The sequence below is a fragment of the Monodon monoceros genome, unplaced genomic scaffold (assembly GCF_005190385.1).
Source record: "Monodon monoceros isolate NGI ecotype Baffin Bay Population unplaced genomic scaffold, NGI_Narwhal_1 Super_Scaffold_12, whole genome shotgun sequence".
Lineage (NCBI taxonomy): Eukaryota > Metazoa > Chordata > Mammalia > Artiodactyla > Monodontidae > Monodon > Monodon monoceros.
Window position 1 is genome coordinate 56,956,924 of NW_021703768.1, and position 27,226 is coordinate 56,984,149.

Consider the following 27,226-nt stretch of genomic DNA (forward strand, 5'->3'; position numbering starts at 1 on the left):
AGCCGAGCATCCTAAAGAAATGATGTTTCCTCAACTGATCATTTCTGCTAAGTGGTGGTCAGTGATTCCTGATGTATCTAGAGGATACCAAGAATCCAAATCTGAGAGGCCATAACGCCTCATTTCACAAACTGTCGACAGTCCTGGAAATTCCAATGGTCACACTATAGCTTTTTCCCCTACCCTATATGCTTCTACCTGTTTAAACCAAATCTAGATATACCTGTTTTGCTGTCTGTCTTTCAGATCCCAAATTCCTGTCTACCCATCCCCATACCCAGTTAATCACTAGCTCCTTTCACACACACACACAGACAAAACTTGTCTTGTGGAGGATTTGCATTCTTTGGTACTTTGGACATTTTTTTCCCCACCAGGGTGACTATTCTATTTGTACCTGTCTAGGTGGGTTATTTATACTAACTGAAGATAAGATCAGTTATTAGAAAGAGACAGTCAAGCTCTACACATTATTTGCTAAGTATAAAACAGTCAAAATGATTTTACTTTCTCTTCTCTGATTTTTAGCTAAAAGATATCTACTTACAGATAATATTGTGAAATTAAAGGACTTTCAGCATAAGAAGGTGGCTGTTGCATGTAATCTTCCTGGCACCAAAGGTAATCAAATCTATTTCATTACTTCTTTCATTGATCTGTCATTAAACTTCCCTCTGTCTTTATCCCTGTTCAGTCTCTTCTTCAATGACCTTATCTCACAGAAGAAACTGAGATGATTTATTCTTAGTTTCTTAGTCTGACCTTGCATGCCCCTTTCACCTCACTCTGTTATTGCAGAGTCTACCTCTCTTCTCTTGTCCCTTCTCCCAGGACCCCAGAGAAATACTAAAACTAGTGCTGCAACCAGTCCTCTAGATCAGTGCCACTCAAAGTGAGGTTCAAGGATTAGCAGCAAGTGAGAGGTGGATAGAAATGCCAAATCTCGGGCCCCAGACAATTTGTCTGCAAAATAAAGTCTGAGGGCTTCCCTGGTGGCGCAGTGGTTGAGAGTCCGCCTGCTGATGCAGGGGACACGGGTTCGTGCCCCGTTCCGGGAAGATCCCACATGCCGTGGAGTGGCTGGGCCCGTGAGCCATGGCCGCTGAGCCTGCGCGTCTGGAGCCTGTGCTCCACAACGGGAGAGGCCACAACAGTTAGAGGCCCACGTACCGCAAAAAATAATAATAATAAAAAATAAAGTCTGAGAAGAACTGCTCCACATGACTGGCTTTCAGACTTCTTGATGCCACCCTCAGTAAAAAATACAATTTGCATTGCATCCCCAGTATACATATATATATCTATAGATAAATGAGATAAAATGAAACAAAAAATGTATGATGATGCATTTTCATATTTTCTACTGTGTGCTGGAAGAATCAGTAGACTAAAACAAAGGTTTCTTTAAAAAACCAGCAAAACATTGATAACTGTTGAGGCTGGGTGATGGGCACGTGGGAGGTGCCCATCTCTAATTTTAGGTATGTTTGAAAATTTTTATTGTAAAAAGCTAAAAACACGGCACCACCACCCTAGGTCCTATTCCTTTTCAGCATCTGAGAAATCTTGTTGCATTCATTCCCACTTCTCCTGCACGTTAAGTTTTTCCCAGTACTTTAGACTCCTTTATAAACACAGCAAGCCTCTCCTCTTTTTTTGGTTTTTTTTTGGTTTTTTTTTTTCGCAGTACGCGGGCCTCTCACTGTCGTGGCCTCTCCCGTTGCGGAGCGCAGGCTCCGGACACGCAGGCTCAGCGGCCATGGCACATGGGCCCAGCTGCTCCACGGCATGTGGGATCTTCCCGGACCGGGGCACAAACCCGTGTCCCCTGCATCGGCAGGCGGACTCTCAACCACTGCGCCACCAGGGAAGCCCTCTCCTCTTTTTTAATAACAACTCTTTTGTTTGTCCTACTTACTTTTCCAGCTTTCCTCCTTCTCACTGTCAGATGTTTGTGAGCACCTAATGAACACTCCTTGCTTCTCATCTCTCCAGAAAGCAGTCTTCCTTCATTGATCCGCTATCATGCTGTTGTACAAAACCACCTACAGAACAAGAAGATAAGAGTGACGGAAAACAGATTAATCTTCACTTTAGTAGACTCAATTTAGATTTTACTTCAGTCTTTTCTTCTTACCCCAGGTCGTCTGGAGCTCTGTGAAGTTCGCAGTTAGGGCTTCATGTCACTATCTAGTTGTTATTCCAGTTGTCATAGTCTTTCTAAGGCTGTGACAGTCATGCATGTGTTCTAAAAGGCAATTAATATAATGAGTGCCAATCTACTCCACTGTCAGGTATTTATAAAATCCTGTCCACATTTCATCATTATAAGAACCCACAATGGTACTCTGTTATATACCACATCATGTACAAACTTGCCCCTTCCCTCCAGCTTCCTAGCTCTTCCACAGTGGATCTCACCCTTTCTAGAACCAGTGTGATTTCCTGTTAATCTAGTCACGGTCTCCCCTCACCACCTTTTCCCCCAGTTCTGTGCTTTTTCTCATGCTGATTCCCATACCGACAGTTCCCTACTCCCTCAGCTTTGCCAACCCTACCCAGCCCCTTCCTTCCTCTCTGGTACCTCTCCACTTCCACCAGACCTGTTCTGTTTCTGCTGCCCTGATTTCTCTCTTCTCTCCTGTTATGTTTATACTGTCACATGTCACCTACTCTGTCATTATTTTCAGGTAGCTTTATGTAGATATATCTTGTCTTCTCAAATAGACTCTAAGCTCTTTCAGGGTAGGAACCATACCTTATCCTTCCTTGTGTCTCTCACACAAAGAAGGATACCTCTGACTGTAATATACAATAAGCACTTAATTTTGATGGATTTGTTTTAAAATACAAATTACATCTGTTGAAATTTTGGACTTATTAAGTATTAAGAAGTACAAGATGTAAAGACGTCCCATTAAAGTCTTTTAGCTTGGAAATTGTTTAGAAATATTTAATAGAATAAATCCTCGTGACAGAGGAATGAAAATAAGAACAATATGTCTGTGATCTCCTAGCAGTTACTACATGCTGGGCCCTGTGCTAAGTGCTTTACGTACATTATCTCAGGATGACCCCACGAGGTAGGTATCATGGCCCTCACTTCACACATGAATCTTGTCTCAGAGACAGGCCTCCCCAGATCTCCCCATAGCATGCAAGTGGCAGAGCCCAGATTTCAGCCCATGTCTTCCCAACTCTAAAACCTTTAACCATTACACGATTCTGCAAATAGAGATTGGAGGGTCTGTTGCATTAATTCAAACCTAATGGACCTTCTTTTCTTATAAATCAAGAGCAGTGTCTGCCTCAGCTTCCTGATCTTGTGTTTTTAATGTATATTGTGCCATCCCTTTAAGCAGCATTCCTTCGGAGCTCTGGGCCTTGGAACAAATCCTGTAGACTTTCGCAGCTTCTGATACTGAGAACAGCCCTGTCTTCTGGAAAGCAGATGTTTGCTTGGTGGCTGCCTTGCATCTCACCCTACATTCTGCCAAGAATACAGTCCCTTCCTAATGCCAAGAAGCAGTGTTTCCTGTTGGTGTTTGATTGTCTCCACAGTTGATCAGATACAAGACAAGGGACATAGACCGTGATCACCTTGAAATGATTCTGTTACTAAAAGAGGGTTTGCTGCTGTTTGGAGGACTCTTTTACCCCCTGTGCAGTATGCAGTACTGTGGCATGCTTTCTAACAACTGAGTAGAGAGGGACCAGGAGGAATGAAAAAGTGGTAAAATTGAATCAAGTGAAAAAGACTTGAAGTATTCCTGAATCATGTGAGTCATCCGTTGTGGGTTGACGACATTTTCCTTTCAGTTTTCCTGCTAGGTGCCCTGCCAACTGATGTTTTGGATATCTTGGTTAGTTTTTTTTTCTCGTGCGTCACCTGTAGATACAGTTCTTTGGGCTAAGCCTCTGGGACGTTAGTTCTCAAACTTTACGGTGCGTAAGCATCACCCAGGTAATCAAAAATGCACATTCTTGTGCTCCGACTCCCAGAGATTCTGTGTTGGGAAGTCTGGAGTGAGGTCCGGACCTGTGCCCTGTGACAGATTCGCTCCTTCATACACCACGTCTGACACTCTGCTCTCGAGACCAGCCAGTGGCGGGAGCTGCATGGCCGTGAGCCCCCCTCAGTGGCTCTTTGCATTGTGCCAGGTCCTAGCCTCCCCTTCTCCCTGAGGTCAGCCTCCTGACGGTCTGAGACAGCCTAAGTGATGGCCACCACACTGTGCTTTCTTCCAGAAACCTATTTGAGAAACTTGGAAGAGAAACTGACCCAGAATAAGCTCATCTTGAAAGAGGAGTTGAGAACCTTACTTCATTTGTGTGAGTCCTGGGACGATGTGGAGCTGGCTAAAAATGTCATTTACAGGTGAGGCATTTCCTTAAAATCCTGCCAGCCTTTGTCTTTTCCTACTCTCTTCTTTTTCCTGAGCAATCTCATCTACCTCCAAGATTTCAGCTCTCACCTCTAAACTGGTGACTTCCCAATCTCTTGTCCAGATGTCTGCCCTGAGCTCCACCATTTATATTCATTCATTCATTCAGCAAACACTTATTGGGTTCCTACTACATGCCAGGTGCCGAAGATAGCAAAACAGATAATTCATGCCCCAGGAGATCACCAGGCTCTTCACCAAGTCCACTTACATGTTCCCAAGGTCTTCACATTCAACTTACACAGATTTCTTCCTCTTGCTGTGTTTGCTGTTACACTGACCAGTCATTCTTTCCCCCGATCTCATTTGCCCTCCTCCTGCGTCTGCTCCGCGGTGTCTCTCATCCCTAGCCTTCCTCTCTCTGTCCCCATTACCAGTGTCTTAGCTCAGGCCTCACGCCTCTCACTTGGATCACTTCAGTGGACTCCGAACTAGCCTCCCCCCTACAGGCTTATGCCTGTTACGTTCACTGTCTCTGATCCCTTATCAGACTTCCCCATGCCAGCAGGAACTCATATGTAATCACAGTCTGCTGTTAGGAAACCGAGCAAAGGTGTCACTTGGGAGCAGGATGGCACCAAATCAACAGCTTCCTTTCACCATTCTTTAAAGATACATTTCTATACATGAAGCTGCATTTATACTGTACATTTACAGAGAAAAATACGAGGTATTCATATATGGAATACTGGAAGAATACATACTGTAAGTTAACCATGGTTCTTTGAAACATTACATTTTTTGTTCGTCTAAATGTGTACTTTTCTGATTTCTCAAACTTGTCTATAAGGGACATTATTAATTTTATAATGTGAAAAAATTAATGTTATTTTTAAAAAGGAAAAGAAAAACAGAATTACGCAAATTTCATTGAAACTTTGAAAAACATGAAAAAGTAGAAAGAAGAAATACTGCATACATCACACAGTTTGCTGTTTCGATTGTCTCTTGCTGCATAACAAACCACACCAGAACTTAAGGACTTAAAATGACGACTGATTATTATTTCTCATAACTCTGTTGGTCAGGAACTGAGGCTGGTCTCAGCTGGGTAGTTCTTATTGTTATCAGCTGAAGTCACCTGCACACCTGCAGTCAGCTTGGCTGAGCCAGGAGGTCCCAGAAGGCTTCGCTTGCATTTCTGAAGCCTCAGTGCCCCTGCATGCAGCCCCTCCCCCCGCTGGTAGAATCTCATTGCTCACGAGTCCAGCCTGAGCTGCACTAGCGCACAGCACACGTGGAAGCTGCAGGCCTTGTGGAGCTGCCGAGGATTGGCACGTCTTCACTCCCGTCCCATTCTCTTGGTCAGGGCGAGTTAGCGGCCAGCCCCGATCCACGGGGAGGGGAAAGGATTCCACCTCTGGAAGGACAGAGCCGCATGTACATACAGGGAGGAATGATGGCGGCCAACTTTGGGTCCTGTCTACCACATCCAAGAAACCACTGTTAATATTTTGATATATTTTCTCACTGATTTTTTTTCATGCAAAGATTTTGAGGTTTAGGTAGGGTTTATTTTACATAGTTGTAGTTATTTACTGTGTATATAAAATGATATTTTCTTGTTTTCTAATTAGCATTGTAGCATAAATGTTTTTGCCTGTTAATACTCTAGGAATCATATTTTAATGGCTATACACTGTTTGATTATAGGTTAGGTATTTTAATTAACTGTGCCCCTATTGTTGAACATCTAAATTATTTCTAATTTTTCACCAGGATAAATAATGCCATGATGAGCAAACTCTATGCATAAAATTTATTCTTTATTTCCTTTTGGGGATCGGAGGGCATGCACCTTTTAAAGCTTGTCAATACAGACTGCCAGATTATTTTCCAAAAGGGATTATGCTAATTCACAGTCACACTATATCTGCAAACCTAAACCTGCTATTTCAGTTTCATACAGTTGAATCATTTGAGACCCTCTGGCTCGTTTTACTCTCAGTTTTCTTTTTACTACCCAAAGCTATCAGATGTTTACAAGAGTAACAAAACAGGATAACATTCTAAATGCTCCTTCCACTCTTATTTTTGTCATAAACATTCAAAGTATGACTCATAATCCCTTTATTGATGCTAATACTTTCTGCCTGGTTGCTGTCCTTTCCCTCTACTTGTGGACAGCTGGACAAGCTGTGGGGGGCGGTCGATCCTCGGCCTAACCAACCTATTCTCTCTCTTCCTGAGACAGGCGACCCCCCGTTGGGGAAAAAGAGCAACGAGCCAGAACATAAGCTCTTTATTGAGCCAAAAATGGGGAACAACTGAATCTCCTCACAGTCTGGACCACATGCTGTTGTTTGGTTTATAGAAGGGTTTTAGAGCCTCTAACTTGAATGTTTCTTGTCAAGAAGAGGTGATATTAACTATCTCTGTGACTTTCTAGCACTTTTATTAGTGTGAGTGTCATTTAAGTTAGGAAATTTTTCATTTTTGTTTTTAATCTGGCACACATTTCTCTTGAGATTATTTACTGAAATACTTTGATTTTTAAAGATGTTCTCCTCAGTGTGCCTTACATTGTATAAGAGGGAGCATATGTCTGAGGCTTACTGTGTGCCAGGCATATCATCTCATTTGATCCTCACAAAAACTCTCTGAGTTGAGTTCTTTTCTTATCTCCATTTTACAGATGAGGAAACTGAGGTACAGAGTCATTAATTAATTTGCTCATGGTTACACAGTTAGTAAGTAAAACAGCTGGGATTTGAACTGTCATTTTGGAATCAGAGTCTAAAAATCCTTAATCACGACACTATATTTGCCTTTTAATAACTTAATTATTTCTTCTTTCCTCCAGCTTTATTGAGGTATAATTAACAAATAAAAATTGAATATCTTTAAGGTATACAACTTGATATTTTGATATAATAAGTTAATTCATAACTGTTGTAAATGAAGCAATGAATATTTTTTGTAACTTTTATAACTGGATTATGAAATGTATCTTTAAAAGTACACTCATCATTCTTTTTGGCAGTATATATGTTTAAAATAGACTATCCATATGCTATTATGACTTTCCTCAGTGATTTTAGCAGAAGGTAAAAGAATATTCTGTTCTTTAAAATCAGAGCTTCCTAAAATTTGATTTACATGCAATCATGAGGTACTTGTTTTGTCACCAGATTGTCTTCTTGGTGTCTAAAGCAGGAAGAGTTGGTTATTGAAAGGAAATTTAACTGCAGATTTTCAGTTCTGCAGTTCTAACTGGCAGACTGGCTGCTTGTAGAAATCCCAAGCCACATACATATAAAACATCACTGTCTTTGAAACTAGCCTTTTTCTAAAACTAAAATTTCAAAGCTGCATTTAATTTGTTTGGCTAGGTGATTGTAGTTCACATGTACTTTTCCCTTAGCCAAGAAAAACAGAGAAATTGGTCTCAATTGTAAAATGCACCTATTGGTCGTTTGCCATCCCATATGGGGATAAAGCCAGACTTGAGGGGGACACAGCATCACCCCACTCCTTTCCTTGCTGTTCTCCAGGAGCATGGAAGGAGACAGTCCATCCTGCTGGGCTTACAGATACAAGACCCCTGCTATTCCCTGACATATGCTCACATTCAGTCCTAGCAGGTTGTTGGTAAATTGAGATGATTACAATCTGCATTTTTACTTTCTTTTATTTCAGAGTATGTGGGCCTCTAACGACCTCGTTTGTTTATTTAAGTGCCTAGTATACTTCTGCTTGCCAGGATTCTTCTGGTCATCTTTAATTCTGCACTTTCCCCTCCATACTATGAGAGGACCTCATTCTTTGCTGTGTCCCCAGCACCTAGTAGAGTGCATGCCACGGTCTGTCTTTCCTCGGGTCCCACTGTTTGGCTCATTGAATTATTTTGCTTACCAGGTACCATGCAGAGAACAGGAACATCACTTTGGGGGAGTACAAGTTTGGACCACTTTTCATGAGGTTGTGCTACGAGTTGGATCTCGAGGAATCTGCAGTGGAGCTCATCAAAGACCAGGTTACTGTCTCCCAATTGCCTTCCCTGCCATGGTGACTTCCTTGCGCTGAGGATGGGGTGTTTTCGGTGATGTTAGGAAGGGCAGCTCTTCTATACACATTATTCCTGGGTTCGATTTTCAGAGAAAAGCTGCTGGGTTGAGGGAATGAGCTCTTCCCTGGATTTTTAAGGTTTCCTTGGAGTCACTGCCTACGAAGAGGCGTAGGTCTCTTTATACAGAGGTGTGGAAGAGGTGTAAGTACAGATTACAAGGTATCTACCTACCTTGGATGTGTGTCCATCTGGGACTGACATCTTCTCTTTTGAGGAGCTTTTAGTGGGGGCTAGTTTGAGGCAGGCTGCCATTTTGAGACTGCCTTTCCTATTCTTCACCTGTGCCTCTCTCCAGTTTTCGTATTTTTACTTCTGGTTGAAGGCTATGTTGTAAAGTGCTTTTCTGTTTTCAGAATTTCTGCTTTTCGCATATTCTGATTTTATTTTCCTAAAAGCAAAAGTAACAATAATTAGTTTTGTAATTATTCATTGAATATTTACCAAGTTCGCAGCATCATGCTTAAGCATTATACATGTTTCATTTCATTTGTTTCCCACAATAGCCCTGGCGAGGTAGGTACTATTATTATTTCCATTTTACAGATGAGGAAACGGGGACTCAGAGACATTATAAAGTCATCCATGGTCAGAAACATTTATTAAATTTGGGGGCCAGGGCTGGCCCCCTGGGACATTTTAATATTTTTAAGAATCTCCGTAACTAAGTTGTCCTTTTGCCTCTTACTTTTCTTCATATAAAGTGTTGTATCCATGGAGGAACTGTTAACTCTCACCTTGCCCCTCTTTTAAGGACCCTGGGTATTAGAAAGATGACCATAATATATTAGTAAGCAGAGAAAAGGTGGTTTCAGAACAGTATGGATTAGTTTGAGCCTATTTTTTCCTAAAAGAAGAAATATACATACATATTTACATTGTAGCATATATGTTTTAAAAATCTAGAAGGATATACACTAAACTACTGCTTATCTTCAGGGGGTAGAATTAGAGGAAATCCTCACTTTTTACTGTATATACTTTTGTATTGTTTGACTATTTTGTAATAAGCATATGTTAATGTTGTAATTAAAAGAAAATTTCATTGTAATAAATCATAGCCATGAGTATAATGATAAAAAGAAACAAAAAGAAAGAAAATGAGGGTAAAGGTTTTTGTTTTTTGGGTTTTTTTGACCTACCTGAGCATGAAGCATTCATGTATGTATATGTTTCCTGGAGTTGTAGAATAAACTGAATTAGAGTCAAGTGCCATAAAGCCTAATCCTGCTTCCACCTTACCTTGTCGTGTCCCCTGCCCAGAACCCTGAAGTGCTGCCAGTATGGTAGCCACTACCCCCGTGTACCCTTGGAGGCCTTGGACTGCGGCTAGTTCAGATTTACATAGGCTGTAGTGTAAAATACATGATGGATTTTAAATACCTGGCACAAAAAGGAGAATGTAAAGTATCTTATTGATAATGTTTTATATTGATTACATGTTGAAATTTTGGATTTCGTGGGTTAAGTAACATATTATTGAAACTGATTTCACATCTTTCTTTTTACTTTTTTAAATGAAACTACTTGAAAATTTAGAGTCACATACGTGGCTCACACTTGAGACTTGCAATCTCTCCCTATGGACGGGGCTGCTCTGGTGGCTTCCCATCCCACTTCACATAGAACTCAGACCCCTGACCATGCCCTCAAGGTCCCGTTGTGGTACTTCATGTCCTGCCACTCTCCCTCTCACTTACTCCATTCTGGACCTTCTGGTTTTCTCTCAGACAACCAGGCCCGTGGCCTCAGTGCTCTACATCTGCATCACTTCATTGAGGTCTCCTCTTCTCAGAGAGCCTTCCCTGACCAGCTTCCATCATCTTCTCTGTTCCCTTTATTCCCGTTTCATTGTTCTTCATAGCCCTTATTGATACTTGAAATTATATTTTTATTTTTTCCGCTTGTTTTATTCACTTGTTCATTGTCTCCTCTGCCAGAATTTAAGCTCCCCTAGATTATAAGCCCTACTAGAGTTTAGGGCAGGGCCATTGTCTTGTTCATCATTTCTTTATTCTTAACACCTAGAATAGGGTCTGCCTAATAGGGTCTCAAAAAAAATAACAGACTTGCACAAGACATTTAATGGTGTATTTGAATAGCATGTGTCACATTATCATCCCATTAAAAATGATGAGAACCACTGTTGTAGTGAGTTATTTCAAAAAGTGAATAATCAACTATTATTCGTTTGCCAAAAGAGGATCATAGTTGTGTAAGCCTCTCCCACCTTAGCCCTCAAGCATACTTATAGCTGCCACTTCGTGTTAATATTCTGCACCCAGGTTCCAAGACAACCCCCAGGAGGGCTAATCGGCTTGCTTCTTTTCTTCTAAGCTTGGCAGAGCCCATTGCATAAAGACGTCCTTCACTGGATTTCTGAAACCTAGAGATCTCTTGCCGTATCTTTTGCCTCTTGTTCACTGTGCCCGTTGCTAAAGTCATGACCCCAAAAGAGTGGGCATCATTTAAATTTTTTTGCTAAATGAATAAAATATGTAGACAGTCCTAGACAGAGAAGATGTAGTATAAGTACTCCCTTAATAGTTTTACCTTTTAACCAAACTATATTGTTTTTCTTCATTAGCATTTACGAGGTTTCTTCTCAGACTCCACATCATTCAATATTTTGATGGATATGTTGTTTATCAAAGGTAAATATAAAAGTAAGTATCACAATTTATGTTTGCTGAAAAACAATGGACTATGTAAAATTAGGAAAAACAATGGACTATGTAAAAATGATCTTTATATTCCTGATGAGTGGCTAAATTATGGAGACCCCATTCTTTAAGTGTGAAAACATTATTGCATCACATCATGACTTAAACACCCCACATTTTACTTATGCTGCAGTTATAATAGGTTTTAAAATACTAGTTCTTCCTGTATGACCTGATAGTTTATTTTGAAATTTAGTTAATTGATAAATGACTTCAAAAGTTTTTATTGTGCTGAAGTGTACTTTTCAGTAGATGGAGCTAAACAGATTGAACTCTGGGAATCAATAGTAGAGGACTCTGAACTCACTTGAATGCATTTAACACTGCCGGCCCACTCCTGGCTTTTGACAGGTGCATTGGAAGTACTGATTGAGATGAAAAACCAAGATGTGAAGTTCAACAAAGATACTTACATCCTTGCTTTTGCAGTTTGCTACAAACTGGTAAGACTGTCTTCCCTAAACTTTTAGAGCATTTTGGGTAATGTTTGAGAGAGGATTTATTATTTTTTTTCTCTACAAATAAAATTCAGTTCCCCTGAAGTCTGTTTTCCATCTGGTGCAGATATTTCCATTTTAAATATGTTCATTTTTAGAAAACCCAAGTTAGCCATGTCAGACAGTTTTATCATGGGAGAAGCAATTTTATCATCTTTCCATCTTTTCTGGCATTTGTGTAGATAATGAGAACAAGAAACAGCATGCTGGGTTCAAATTCTGCTTTAGAGGCCTCTTTCTCTTGCTGGACCTCACCAGACCAGTCTTCTCTGTGGCCCTCTCCCATGGAAGTCTTAGCATCCTTCACTGGTGAACTCAAGGGCTACTTTGTCCTCATCTGTGAATTCTTCTGTGATCACCTAAGTTGGAAGTGTTCTCTCTGTCCTTCAGTATCCCTTGATTGTGATCTATTTGTATTCACAGACATGGCACTTATAACACTGCCTGATCTACTAAGTGGATGCACATTTCATCCTCCCCACCAGAGGGTAAACTCCTTGAGGCATCTTTATTTGCCAGCACCTAACAGTGCCTGGTTCACAAGCGATCTTTAATAAACGTATGTGACATTAAAATGAGTTCTTTGAGAATAGAGAGCATGACTTATAAATCCCTGTCTTATTACTCTATCAGGATGGTTTCTTGCACATAGACTGTTTCTTTATTACTTATAGAATGCATAAATGGTAACTGAAATAGTACAGTGACCAAGATTCCATGCATTACTGTACACATTCATGCCGTTTTAACACTGGAAACTTAACAAAACCTTTTTATACTGAAAATGAAGGAACACTAAGTAAGGTAGAACGTGGCTATTGAAAAATTTCCCTGAAAAGCATAGCGATACCAATTTTCCAAAACAAGAGGGGCAGTTGGGTTACAGGGGGAAGAAACCAACTTGGAAATTGAGAAATGTGGAGTCTAGTCTCAACTTTAACATGAACTGGCTTTGAAGTGGTCACTTACCTCATTTGTGAAATGAAGCATTTGGATTCAGGAGCCAGCAAGCTTTTTCTATAAAAGGCCAGATAGTTAATATTTTAGGCTTTGGGGGCCACTTATGGTCCTAGGCACATCTTCTTTGTTTTTACAAATCTTTAAAAATCTAAGAACCATTTTTAGCCATAGGCTGGCTTTGGCCCCAGGGTCGTAGTTTGCTGACCGCTGGATTACTAGATGATCCTTTCCAATCCTGCCACTTTGTGATTCTGTGAACAGAGGCCAACATGACACACACTTGAGCATTGGTTCTTCAGCACTGTGATACACAGTTTCCTGACCTTCTTGGAGATGTCTCCCTGAGCATATACTGAGGTGGAGAGAATTTAACTCTACTACTTACAAAGGGCCAGAGGACTTTTCTCCCCTATATCAGGGGTCCCCGACCCCCAGCCTGCGGACTGGTGGCAGTCCGCAGCCTGTTAGGAACCGGGCCACACAGCAGGAGGTGAGCGGTGGGCAAACAAGCAAAGCTTCACCTGCTTGCTCCCCACCGCTCCCCACCGCTCCCCATTGCTCGCATTACCGCCTGACCCATCCCCACCCCCACCCCCAGCTCCGTGGAACAGCTGTCTTCCACGAAACCTGTCCCTGGTGCCAAAAAGGGTGGGGACCGCTGCCCTATATTGTGTTCAAGAATAACTTGTTTCACTCAGTGGAGACTGGAGTTGAAAAATTGAACTGGTCAGCTGTTACAAATTCCAAGCCAATCCTGGGAACCGTCCCCTCTCATTAAATTCAGGTTTTCCTTTAGTATTTGAGTAACGAATCACGCCATGACAGATACAGAACTAATGCTGCTCTCGTAAACCTAACCCACCTACAACATAGATAAAGGAAGAGAATTCTGTCTTACTGCTGCTGTCTGCTACTTTGTATATCACTCATCTTCCTGGTGTGTGTGGTTTTTTTTTGTTGGTTTTTGTTTTAAGGTATCTGGTTTTATGGGATTCTTTCATGATTTCCATTCAGGTATGTTTTCATGTTTTCAAACATTTGACTTAACACGGATATTTTCAGATTGGAAACCCCCTAAGGAAAAGTTCTGTGGTGTTGCTAAGCTTTACTCTTATCATTTAATAAACGGTAGTAGCACACTGACTCTTCACACGTGTATGTTATGGTACCTATGTCTTGAAACCAGCCTGCCTGGATGAAAAGAGACCTGTATGTTTGTGGGTAAAGCTGCCCCAAGTCAGAAAACCGACAAAGAGCTAAAAATAAAGTTCATTTAAGATTTGAGCTGCTAATATATAGATAACTGAGTCTATTTGCAAATAGTCTCTATATGGAACTTAATCTTTTAAGCGGCTTGAGATAGGCTCCAGGAAATTCTTCCAAAAGGAAATCTGAAACACTGGGCACCATTAATCATCTTATTAACCTAAAGGTTTGTGACATTTATTTATTGAGCAATCCTGCCTTCCCCCAGAATAGCCCTGAATCTTTTACAATCTGTACCACGTTAAGAGAAGAAGCCCTCATCAAGGGAGAAATCCTCTGCAGGAGAGCATCCTGTTTTGCAGTGGCATTAGCTCTGAACCAGGTAAGGCTTTGGGGTGCACGTAAGTGAATTAGGAGTAGGCACGACTTTACTACTTTCATTTGTTCTTGCTTTTACTTTATCTTTTTTCCTCTGACTCTGTCATAAAGAAAAAGTCCCCATAAAGAGACCAATGCCTTTGGTGCCATGGCAACCTACATCTATACCTCTGCCTCCAAAGAATGTTTTCATTTACAGTTGAGGGCCTAACATGCACTGCTGTTTACATGGGGCTGGCCAGGATCCTATGGAAAATCAATGAGGGAGGCTGTACTCAGAGAAATTTCTCAAATAATTAAAGTGGAAATTTCAAGTGATTCGTTTACCAAGTAACATGCTCAGGGAATGGTTTTAATTTAAGGCTCTCCAAAGTGTGTTCTAGTAAATTCCTCAGGGGAACAGTACTCCTTGAGTTCTTGGTATTTAAAATTATTTGCCCTTTTTTTTTTCTTAAAAACCTGAAATACAGTTTGGCCAGATATAAAATTGTGAGGTGGTATTTGCTTTACTTGAGGTTTTCTTTGGCATTGTTTTTCTGCCTTCTAGTATGGAATGTTGCTATGGAGAAATCTGAGGCCTGCCTGAATTTTTTTTTTTTTTTTTCCACTTCTGAGTGACTTGATCTTGTTAGTTTTTCTCTTTTCTGTCCCTTATATCCATGGAAACATTCTTCCTTTGGGAGTTCTTCATCAGCCAGTTCTTTTCTTTTCTTTTTTTTTTTTTCTTGCTGTAATCCTTTTTTTCTTTTCTCCTCATAATGTCTTTATATAGTTTACATGCTGGTTCTTTTTTGGTTATTCATCATTGAAAGATGCTTAGACCAGCCACTTGCAGAAGATTCATGTCAGAAGAGAATAGCGCCGTGTTGCCACGTTCTAGGCTAGCAGGAATTTTCTTTATATCTGAGTTTTGTCTACAAATATGCATTGGCTCTATTTCTTCCTGGCCAATGGGAGTAGGCATGTAGGTGATTTTCAGTGAAAAGTCTCTCCTCTGATGCTGCTATAAGTGACATATTGTTTCCTGCAAGTATGGCTGATCTGTGTAAATTCTTGATTAGTCTCACCTCTGCCACCAAAAGGATCCAAAGACCTCATTACTAGTTCTAAACTCTATTATCATCATTGTAAACAGGAATTTAGTACTTCAGGCTGTGCCCTCACCTTTGAGAACTACTTTGTGCACTCCTGAGATATGCAGCAATGTCCTCCTCTTACTGCTTTGTCTGGAACTCGCGTATGCTCCATCTCCAGTGTTTTTGGCAATGCAGATTTCTTCTGTGGTTTGAGGTTTCTCCTATGTTCTAATTATGTCAAAGATGGGTGTGCATTTCTATTTCTCATCCTTGTTTTTTTTTGAAAGCTCATTCCAGTGAGAGAAGGGGAAATGCCAACTTTATGCCCCCATCTTAGAACGTGGAACTCAGGCAGGTTGTTAAAACATTCAGTAATATGCCACTGTAGGAAACACTTTATAGAATGTCCATTTTTGATTACCAAAAAACTTTTTTTCTTTGTGTACTTCAAAACCCTGGGGTACCATGAATAGGACTATCCTGACATCTTAAATGATCTTTAAGATAGCAGAGTAATGTTTATATGCCTTGGGGGTATGACTTGTTTTTCTTCCTTCTAGAACGAGCTGGCAAAAGCTATATCCATTTTTTCTCAAATCATGAAGCCAGAAAGCATAATCTGCACTAATTTAAATGTAAGTGACTTCTTTATGGTTTAAAGTAAGGCTTGAAATGTAATAAAATGAAGTCTAGATTTTTTTGTCTGTGTACAACAAATGACTTTTGATCTCCCAAGGTCTTCATCCATTATGTTCATTTATTGATCACTGTGTGAAAGTTATAATGGAGCCCTGTGAGAGGAGTCAATACGTTCTTCCAGGAGTGTATAAATAGGTGGGCAACACAGATATGCTCAGATATAAGAGGTGGCTAAATGCTGCAGGTGTAACACATGACTACAGAAAGGCCGTCAATTTAGAGAGAAGGGAGATGGACTCTGCAGTCTCTCCACTGAGACTTAGGAAGAACCTGCGTGCTGATTACATCCTATCCATGGTACCTGACTCACGGAGTCAGTACACCTACGGCATAAGGTGGCATCTAACCTGGTAAGCGCTCAATAAATGCGAGCCATTTTCATTCGTACTTTGTTGCCACCTTTTCAGTGAGCAGTGAGTCGTCTGCGCCTCCTTGGGGCAATGAAAAGACTAAGAGACTCTCCTGTCATTAACGACATCACAGCCCCCACTCAGCTAGGCCCTGCTGAGGCCCTGCTTGTATGCTGAGTACGTGTGTTGTGGGGAGTTGAAAAGAAAGCCCCTAGCGTCCAGGAACTTACAGTCTCCTGAAACATCAAGGGGTCAAGATGAACCGAAATGGGTAAACACCAGCATGACATGGACTGGGATAGCGGGTCATAGCCAGTGCGGTATTCCAGGCTGGGGAGCAAAGGGCTGGCCAGCAGGAGCTAACGGAGGAGAACTGGGGAGAAGAGTATTGTTGAGCAGTGTTCTGAAGGAGGACAGGGCTGTGGGACTGGAGGCATGGAGGTAAAAGGGCATTCTCTGTTGGGAGATTCGTTTTGCTGAGGGTTCTGGTTTGCTAGTTAGTTTGCTAGTTCTCTTCCTAGTTTTGAGTCCTTAGGCAAAGTTACTTAACCTCTACCACCCCATTTTCCTTTTATCTGAAGTAGCAGTAGTAATAGTTCCATTCTTTCACTAGGAGAATTGAAAGAATAATGCATATAAAGTAGTTAGTTAACACAACACAGTTAGTGCCTGGCATGTAATCAGTGTTCAGTGATGCTTGCTAATACCAGTAGTATTTGTTTAAAATGAAATCTGTTAATTAAAAAGGATTATTTATTTCTAACAAATCCTAGAACCCATGAACAGGAATTGGGCATAACTGCAAGCTCCCGTGGTTTTCAGTTCTGCCCATAATTATCCTCAAACGTCACCCCCAGACCAGTGCCCAGATGACTTTCAAGAGAAGGACTAGATAAGCCTTTATGGTAAATTCTGGGCAACAATTTCCACCAAGAAGTCTGAGATAAGAATACCTTATATTTGACCTCATATTTACTTTTCAAAATGCCTACACAGGAGGGAAAGATGAGCCTAGGGAACCAGAAAGATGGAGACAGTGATAGTAGAGAACCTGGGGGGAAAAAAGGGAAAGAGGTGGGTTTGGAAGGGAAGAGACTAAATATAAGAAAAATACCCAAAAAGAGATGTTGTAGTTGGCAAAGGGCAGGAGCCTGGAGTGGGGATGAGTGTCAAAGCTGTCAGTTAAGAACTTATCTGTAAAACCTGGTAATGGATCTGCTATAAACTGATGAATGCCACAAAAAAGGGAGGTAAGAGGTCCCAGAAATGAGTTTTTACGGCATTAATGGTGAGGCAGAGGAAGCAACAGAAAAAGACAGGGAAGGAATCGCACCAGTGGATCGAAACCCAAGAGAGCTGATAGCCCTACGTGCCATGGCCTCCCGCAGGCAGCCCCTGGCCCAAGACTGGGCACCTGAACAGAAACTGCAGGTCAGCCTGAAAAGCTCTCAGCTGATGGAGGCCAAGGTGGCAAAGGTCCAGAATCCAAAAGTCCAGGTCATTTGAGCCAGTAAGCCAAACAGACTAGGAATCCTGGTCTTCCAGCAGACGCATATGTTATTTTTTTCTTCTTCTCAGCTTCCTACTGGATGTGGACGGCTCAGCTTCTCCAAGTATTAATATATTTATCTGCTTCTGAGAGAGTGGCCTGCAGATGCACTCATTTCATGATTGGATAGCAGTAGAATTGCTAGGATTCCAGATGGTTCATAGCATCAGGGGGGAAAGAAACACAGGAGAGTGTGTGAGAGAAGTTTTATGTGGGTCATTAGTCGCTTTTCCTGGAGTTGAAATGGGCATGGGGGGATCAGTAAGGGTTGATAAGAAATGGAAGAGAGTGAGATCGGCAGGGTTTCAGTTTATTTTAGCTAAGGTGCCACGCTAGATACTTACATTTGTCGGTTTATTTTATACAACACTGTCAGAACAGTACTTCTCCATATTAGACATGCGGAAAATGAAGATTCAAAGGGTAAGTAAACTACCCAGGTTCTCACAGCTAATTAAATAGCAGAGTCAAAGTTTTAACACGATCAACTCTGTTTGACTACATACAAAGCCTAGGGTTTCCCCACCACTCCAGACCTACAGAGATTAGCGTTGCGCGTCCTTTATCTAGGACTGGAGCTAACTGCTTCTCCGGAATGGTGAAAGGAACACAGGATGTCAGAAAACAGACCTGCTGTTAGTGCACATACTCCGTGTCCTTGAATTTAGATTCCTCGGCTATTCAGTCGTGGCAGCAGGAACAGCTTCTCCTGGGAGAGCTGGGTTGGGGGGCGGGGAGACGGCTGATCCACGTGGTCGAATGAATGGGCATGTTTCTGGCAAGCGCTCTGTAAGGATCCTTGAGTTGATCTTGAATATGAACCATCCCCTCCATGAACCGGGTCGCAGAATTATCCATTGTCCAGAAACTTAAAGATTGTTTAAAAATTTTCACTCAGGCAATTCTTGCAAATTTCCAATCTAAATTTCTCCTATTTCAGTACAAGCCTGTTTCTTCTTCCTTCCTCGGGAATGGTGGAAAAGAGCTGGTTGCCATTCTCAGGTTTAATAATCTTTCAGATTCTGGGTCTCTGTTATTAGAGCAGGTTTTTAAAAAATAATTTAATTCCGGGCCCTAGCTTCTCCAAGCCTCAGTCATCTGCTTAGAATCCTTAAGAGCAATTTGTTAATTATTCAGAAATGGAAACCTAACAAATAGGCTGAATAGAGTCTGTTCAGTCAGTATCAGCAGAAATAAATGAAGTTTTTTTCAGATCTACTTTAAAAATTAATGCCTTACACTAAAATCTTTTCTTGCTGCCAGTTGGAATATGAACTTACCTAATTTTTCCCCTCAACTTAATTTTCTTTTCATTGAAATTGCTCCTGCTGCTGACACGACCCAGAGGGCCTGGCTCCCCATTTCCCAGCTCACGCTCGCTCCACACCGAACTGGTTGAGCACATGATCTCATTGAATTCTAATCATTTCTCTAGAAATCTAGACCCATTCTGGAATTGAATTACCTTACAGGGGAATTGACAAGTGGTGAGTTTCACTGCTTTTTTATCATTTATTTGTTAACACAGGTAAATGTTTTAATGTTTGTTTCTCCTACTCACTAAGGCCACCCTAAAGTTCTAGCTCATGCTGGGCAGTTCTAGGCCACACCGGTAGGAAAGGAGACAGGACTTATTATTTCTCATAAATCCCTCTGTGGCAGCATCTCACCTATATGTTTAAGAATTGCATTTGGCTGGAAGCTATGCAGACTCTAGAAATACAAGAGTCTATACAAATTAGAGGATTTCTTTTTCTTCCAAGTAGAAAACCAGAGGTGGTCGGTCTAGGTCTGGTATGACATTCCGTGGTGTCATCAGGGACCTGGCCGCTTGTATTTCCATACCACTATTCTAAGCACGTGACTTCTATCTGTTACATCTATTCCAGCAAGAAGTAGGAGAGTGCAGGAGGACAAAGAAGTTGGTCCCTTTTAAGAATGCTTTCCCAAACGTCTCCCCCAACAACTTGTACTTACACGTTAATGGCGAGAGCTTAATCCCGTGACCACATCTAGTTGCAGACAGACCTGAGAAATACAGTTTCTGAGTTCCGTACATGACAGCATCAGTTAAAGTTAGGAGCTCTGTTATCAAAACAAAGAAGGGAAATGTGGATATTGGTTAGAAAATTAGCAGTCTCTACCACACTGTGCTATTCTACTTCAAATATAGCAAACTTGAAAAGAAATGCAGAGATGTCTGCATGTTCAGGGCCTCTGTTCCCTTTTTTGGTCAAAGGTGTCCAGTGACACATTTCTTGAGGTCTCAGAAAATCAGAAGGGTGGGAAGTATGTGTTCTTTGACTAGTTTTTCTTAACGAAAAGTCCCCCTGCTCCTTGCTAATTCAATTTCCCTAGCCTTTTGTTTGAAATCTGTAAGATTGAAGCAATGCACTGTGCCCTGATTTAGCTTTCTTAATTGTACCCTGAGACTTCAGTTTGAGACAAGCTCCTAGCTTTAAATTTTTTCTTTGCCTTTCATCAGTAACTGCCTCATCTATGTTGACCTTCAGCAGTATAGTTCCAGGTATTGAACCTTACTCTTGAAATCCCCACTGAATCAGGGTTAGTTGCTGGAGGCAGGAGAGAAACTGGGAAAAATTAGGAAGAAAAGTTGAAATCTTTCAGAAGCACATCATTAATAGTTTCTAGCATGAGCTCCAAGAGGTTTATCCCTGTAAATTGCTAGGGGACCTACACTCCCTTTCTCATTTCTCTCTGTTGAGGGTCTACTCGGTGCCAGGCACTGCAGATGTGGCATCAACAAGGTAGACTTCTCCTTGCCCTTGATAGGACAGACCACTGCCAACCAAATTGGGATTGGTTTTTACTAACAAAACTGTTAAGAACTATTAAGACTTGGAGATTTTACCCCACTTCTGAGCTAACGAGTTAACCTGCCACAGTTTTGTGGATGCTGGTAGAGAACACAAGACACCGAGAGAAGAAGGACAGTTTATTACTCACAGCAATAGCAGTAGCCAGCGGATTAGCATTTTTGCAGCAGTTTCTCGAGCCCAGTTCCCACAGAGCGACATGAAGAGGTCTATATGCTTCTTGCACACACGAGATTATATTTTAAGAGAGGAACTGTGAACTTGGGGAACCCCAATCTCTTAAATTGGACAGTAAGCATACCTGCCCTCTGCTTTGGATGAGACACTGTCTGTCTTCCCAGGCTGCTGGCTGTACAAACATCCTTGAAAATACAGTCGGGACTAAAGACAGTCAGTGCTTGTGCCTGACTGTGAGAGACCCACGGAATGTTCTCTCCCTACAAACGGTTTTGCCTGTGCTCTAGAACTCAACTTAGATCAGGGCTTTTGGAGTTAGGCTACTTGGGGCCATTTCATTCTGTTCTTCAGGACCAAAGATAACCCCTCATCCTGATCACCTGCTCAACAAACATACAATGTTATAAAATGGACTATTAAGAGAACTTAGTTGCTTTGGTATAAGAAAGGAATATCTCTCCCAGAAAAACTATCTTTCCTAAAGATCAAGAGGCTTAAAAATGTTTACACCCTTCGATTTTGTAATTTCACTTCTGGGAATCAAGTCTAAGAAAGTAACAGTTTTTTAAAATGTATGACATTTATTGATATAATAAAGTATGGTATTGCTTTATTTGATTTATATGATGGATTGCTATGCATTCATCATTAAAAATGAGGTTTTATTTTTTCCTAAAACTTCTTGATGCTATGAGAAAATGTTCACTTTATAATAATTGACCAAAAAGCAGAATCAAATTGGGGGGTGGGGGGGATTAATATATTTGGAAGATAATACATGAGATTGTAAACAATGGTTAACATTAGTTGGTGAATTCTGAGTTATTCTCATTTTCTTTAAACTTTGCTGTATTTTTCAAATTAGACTAGTGAACATTGGTAATTGGGGTGCGGGGGAAATGCGTTCTTTTTTTTCCTTATGTTAATTGTATCTGATGGAAGGTAGTTAGTGGTATCATTTTGAAAGCCAAGTACAAGCACCCAGTTTTGATAGCTATAGTATAAATAGGAGTGCCTCATTAAGACTTTAACCGGCTTCCACTTTATACTTGAACAATTTGTATGCCTGCAATTTCCTAACCAAAAAAATTAAAAGATAAAGGTATCTTTTGACCCAGAGCCAGTCTTATGAGATTGTCTGATTGTCATATCCTCTGAATCTAGAGGAAATAGGGAAGAATCTAATAGTAATGTTTGTTGAGGACCTCCTGCGTGCTGATATTTCATTTAATGTTCACAGTAATTCAAAATGTGAGATGTAAAGGTATTTTCCTCATTTCACAAATAAAGATACTGAAAGAGATTAAATACCTGGCCAGAGTCACTTGGCTGTAATTGCCAGTGCCAAGACTCTGACCCAAGTATGTCAGACTCCAAAATCCATGTTCTCTCCATTTCTGCCTTTTAGCAAGTTTTGAAGTGGTGGTGTTTTGATTAGCTGTTGGAAAACAAGTTTTGGTTGGTGGCCATTCATTCAAAGCACCTTTGAACTTGAGCAAGCAAATGAATTAGGAAATGGCATGAAAGCAGGGTAGATGCCTATAAATGTAGGCTTACCTCACGGGGTACACTTCTCAGTGTTGATTACTAGCTCAATCTTGTTTTTCTTGTTTCTTCTTTTTCTTCAGATTATGATCCATATCCAGTCAAACATGTTGAAAAGCCTAACAGACATACTAAAGGATGCTACAGAGGGAAATCTATCAAGATTTGTGAAAAAACATGTGTTCTCAGAAGAAGTGGTGAGTAGGCGGCTTCCACAGAAATCCTGTAAAGGTGCAAGAACACCCTTTAAACTGTCCACTTGATACCTTAATCCTGTAGGCCACCTCTTTAAAGAGACTGTCCAATCCGGCAACCTCTCTGTTGTTCCTGTGGCTAGATTTCTATGTGTGGGTGCAGACTTTTTTTTCCTCTAACACAAGAGAATTTCCTCTGAAATTCTAGGAAAACTTGTTCCTTTTACATTGTTCTCTTCCCCACACTGTCTTCGTGGGTGTCGGCCCTCTTCTTTTCCTTTTTCCTTTCTCCTTAAGCATCCAATTCCTTCTCCCCACTCCCCACTCTCAGTTGATGACCTTGCTTCCTGTTTCACAGAGGAAACAGAAGCAATTAGAGGAGAACCGCTGCCGCACCAACAGCCTCCTTGTCCCTCTCTCTCTCTGCTCAGCCTTCCCTCCTGAAGCCGTGGTGACTGTAGGCACCTCTCTAGAGCCTGGGAGCCCATCCTCACCCCCAGCCAGCCCAGGGCATCAGCCCAAAAGTTGTGTCACCTTCTTTTGAACATCGTCACTATTGCTCACCTTACCTGTGGATCATCCCCAAAGGCAAACAGTAGGCTATAGTATCTCTCATCTTAACAAAAAGAAAATCTCCCCTACCTAAACAAGTAAAAAGACATACTGGCCTAGAGGGGTGGGATAGGGAGGGTGGGAGGGAGGCGCAAGAGGGAGGAGATGTGGGGATATATGTATATGTATAGCCGATTCACGCAGAAACTAACACACCATTGTAAAGCAATTATACTGCAATAAAGATGTTAAAAAGAAAGACCTGCTGGGTGTTTAGATAGGAAGACTCAACCTCATAAAGTCAGTTCTGCCCAAGTTAATGTGATAATGTAACATTTCAATATAAATACCATTAGGATTTTTTCTGTAGTTAAGGTTTAGTAGAAAGAGCAAACTAGCAAGAATAGCTGGGAAAACTCTGTGAAAGAAGAGGTGCTAGACCTGCCGGATATGAAACCATATTAAAGCTTTTCTAATTAGAACTGTGGTTTTAGCTCCTGAATAGACCAACTAATGGAACCATATAAATGCTTTGCAAAATTATAAAATAAAGTTAAATAAAAATGAAGAGAAAGAAGCAATTTCTAAAAATTGAAAGCAAAATGAAACAAATGAACCTTGTGCCATACTGATGGCTTAAGCACATAAAGAGGAATTATTGTAATTCATTCGAAATTTAGTAATTTGTACATCGCTAGTCATATATAACCTACAGGGAAAAAAGACTGTGAGGAAATCATAAATTATTGGCAGTGATCATATTGTTAGTAATGATACTGGTATAGTCATTTTGACTAACCAAGGGGCCTGTGTTGGTCCTCCCCCAGCTTTTCTCCCTTTTCCCTGGCCTTTAGTAGCACGGTCCCAGCTGGGTTCCGGCTAGCACCTGAGATGGCAGGTTGGCAGCAGAGGGCAGGTGGCAGCTCCCCGCCTCTGCCGCACTGTGGCCTTCCCAGCCCTGTTCCATTCCTCACTCTCACCTGAAGGCTGTGTAAAGGGAGCTTGTCGGGAAACTAACTGGTTATGATTAAATTTAAAGCTTTTTTCTATTTGAGGTCTTAGCTCTGTGTAGGTTGTGACCGACCTAAACCTTTAGGGAGTGTGTTCAGAAAAGTAGGGGAACTAAAAATGTAAACTGGTTTGAAAGCACACGATCATGTGCATGTGTGCGCAGCACTGACACAACTTCTGCTTTCTCACTAGCACTGATGTTAATCCTTCCTTAGACCTGGCCCGTCAATATGTTGCCTGAATTATGTGACTAAAGTATCCAAACTTCACACTGAAAAATACTGTTTTTATCTGATTCTCCCACCCCCCCCAAAGCCTGTAAGGCTGATTTACTTAGAAAGCTCACCCTCTAGTTCAGTGTATCCCCTGGGTGCTGTGAGGCTACCCAGGGAACTGCTTGTTGAGAAGTGAATTGATCCCTAAAACCCCAGCAGCTTTTGAGCTAGTTCTAAATATCTTTGTAAGATTGCATGTGGAGTCTTATGTTGTAAAACTCTGCATTTTACAAATGCTCTATTTAGTGTTTACGCCACCAGTTACTGGACATGTTTAATGTGTGGTGAGGTGCTGTTGTGCCCCTAGAGGAATGGTGAAAAGAACTGCGGACTTTTCTGCAGCACCGTGACGGAAACCACTCCAACGTGAACTGTTTCCTTATTGACTTCTTTTTTAAAACTTACTTAACAAACAATGTCGTACCAACTGTTTTCTGCTTCAATTGTAGGATGGTCCTAGTGATACCATTTAATAATTATTTTTGTAGTGATTTAAGAGAACTGAGGTAGTTTAAAAAAGAAAGAAAGAAAAAAAAGAACTGAGGTAGTATCTGCAGTGAGAGCAAGGTTACCTCCAGCTTGGCTCACCTGCTTTGCTTCTTTTGAAAGCCATATGCTGCTGCATCTCACCCTGAACATGAGGACTAAACAAGCTATTCTTTTTAAGAATGTTAGAAGTGTTTAAACTTCACCTGAAGGTTCAGTGGGGAGCCCTTGTTTGAAAAGAAGGTGTGCAGGTTTGTGTTATATTACACAACCTGTGTATATGTGATAGACTCACATTCACATTCAAATTTTGAGCTCACTCATTTTTGTAGAATTAAATACCATTCATACACTTGTGACGCTAATATTTATACCTCTGGTCTAGACCTCGCCCCCATGCCTCATGATTGTGTAGCCAATAACCTCTGGACATGTCTGCCTAGATGTTTCACAGACATCTCAATCTTGTCCAAAACAGAACTCTTGATTTTCCCTCTCCAAATCTCATCCTGCCATCTTCCCCGTCTCAGTTAATGACACCCCCCATCTCCAGGTTACTAAAGCCCAAATTGCGAAGATGTCTTTGATGCCTCCCTTTTCCTCTCCCCTTCAACAATAAATCCTTTCAGTTTAATCTCCAAAATATACTTCATATATATCTACTCCATCTTTTCTATACCTTTCCCAGTCTAAACCATCACCTGCTCTCATCTGGCCTATGATGGGGGCCCCTAGATTAGTCTCCACATTCTTGTACCCTCCAGTTCTCCACTCAGCTTTTTAAATCTAAATCAGATCATGTCCCAGTTTGGACCTTCTGATGGCTTTTAGAATAAATTCCAAAAAACTTACCATGAAACTAGAAAGCCCTACATCATTTGACGCTGCCTCCTGCTCTGATCGTTAAATTGGACACACTTGATTCCATGCTGTTTGACCTCCTTTCCCTGGTATGTTTCATCGTATAGTATGGGCCACTTGAACCCCCCTTTTATAAAATACCAGGGGTGATTTTTAAGTACTAATCTTGAATGTTGTTTATAGCTTATGGAATCCCTTATAGTTAGTTACACCTCTGTGTGCCCCAGTACCCTGGTTTTTACCACTTTAGGTGCACACTCTTTTTTTTTTTTTTTTTTTTGCATTTATATCTCTGCTTCTTGGAGGATAAAAAGAACAAGGAAGAAATCTTGCAGAGATATAACAATCTGCTCTTCTTGCTTTTTTTTCAGCTGGTCAAAGTGAGGGAAAAGGTGAAGGATGTGCCTGCTCTTCTGGCCACATTTGATGAGCTATACGGGAAACTGCACATAAATGGCCAGGTCACCACTTACACTTTGGATGCTCTGCTCTGCCACACCCCCAGTGACAGGAAATCCCACACGGTGCTATTAAACAAGAGGACAGTCAGCCGTCGGACCTTCCAGCCGCTCAGCCAGTCCCTGTGGGCTGAGTAACCCTGAGTTCAAACCATCCGTGGGTCTGAGTTGGAGGAGGCCTGCTTCTAGTGAATTATTGGCTTCCTAAGAAATCGGGCATCGTACTCCAGTGTACAGTATACTAACACTTGGTCTCCTTAAATTTCCAAAATCATTGAGCACTGGCATGCTGCCTTGAGACGTTCATATGTTGTGCCACCAGGAAGATCCAGATACAGGCAAGCAGAAAGCTCGGGCTCCCGCGGGAAGGAGGCTTCCCCTTGTAAAGGGCTGAGGATGCTTGAAGGAACATGGTCACAGTCTCCAGGGGAACCCAATAAGCACTAACAGGAAGGAATTTCACTATAAGTGGCCACCTCCAGCTAATTTTCAGGGGAATAGTGGTCTGAAACCCTACTCTACCATGCTGGGAAATAGCCCAGGATTTTCTCACTGCTTCTGTCATCATTTACCTGTGACCCTAGACAAGATAATACTTGAGCCCTCAGTTTTTCATCTGTAAAATAATAGTGCCTGTGTGAATCTCCATATTGATTTGATATTTTCATTCAACGTTCAGTAGGGTCAAGTTTTCTCAAAAATAAGACAAATTAAAAGGTTCCTGAGAAAACTCGTTGTTTTCTCAGCAGAACAAACAAAACCAGAATTTAACTCTCAGAACTGATAATAAGCCAAAATTTAAATGGTTACCACTTTGGTCATGGGCAATCCACGTGCTTTTCAAAATAAGTGCCAATAAAAACCACATAACGCTCTCTGTA

The 27,226-nt window shown here is 41.2% G+C and overlaps 2 protein-coding genes across 4 annotated transcripts in view; one reads left to right on the plus strand and one right to left on the minus strand.

Annotated features, from left to right (window-relative positions):
• Positions 1-12,749, minus strand: part of MRPS27 (mitochondrial ribosomal protein S27) — a 111,828-nt gene extending 99,079 nt beyond the window's left edge. For 2 of the 3 annotated variants that reach the window (XM_029217489.1, XM_029217491.1), the window contains exons 1-4: positions 12,701-12,749; positions 8,686-8,902; positions 2,138-2,248; positions 1,919-2,045 (exon numbers count right to left, since the gene is read on the minus strand). The gene's annotated coding sequence lies outside the window, so the exon portion shown is untranslated. Of the gene's footprint in view, positions 1-1,918; positions 2,249-8,685; positions 8,903-12,700 lie in introns of all 3 variants that reach the window. The other variant, XM_029217490.1, reaches the window with a different exon arrangement.
• On the plus strand, positions 3,671-27,226 carry PTCD2 (pentatricopeptide repeat domain 2). Its single transcript, XM_029217493.1, has 9 exons — positions 3,671-3,779; positions 4,249-4,378; positions 8,304-8,421; positions 11,099-11,177; positions 11,586-11,677; positions 14,166-14,279; positions 15,912-15,986; positions 22,592-22,705; positions 26,259-27,226. The coding sequence occupies exons 3-9, from the start codon at positions 8,362-8,364 to the stop codon at positions 26,481-26,483; spliced, it is 759 nt and encodes a 252-aa protein (XP_029073326.1). The 5' UTR covers positions 3,671-3,779; positions 4,249-4,378; positions 8,304-8,361; the 3' UTR covers positions 26,484-27,226.

What these genes read in the sequence shown, in the direction of transcription:
- PTCD2 (XM_029217493.1), top strand. Translation starts at nt 8,362, where the DNA reads ATGAGGTTGTGCTACGAGTTGGATCTCGAGGAATCTGCAGTGGAGCTC. An exon ending in TATCAAAGGTAAATATAAAA is followed by an intron (nt 11,178 to 11,585) that starts GTAAGTATCACA and finishes GGCTTTTGACAG; the next exon opens with GTGCATTGGAAGTACTGATT. An exon ending in ATGTGTTCTCAGAAGAAGTG is followed by an intron (nt 22,706 to 26,258) that starts GTGAGTAGGCGG and finishes CTTTTTTTTCAG; the next exon opens with CTGGTCAAAGTGAGGGAAAA.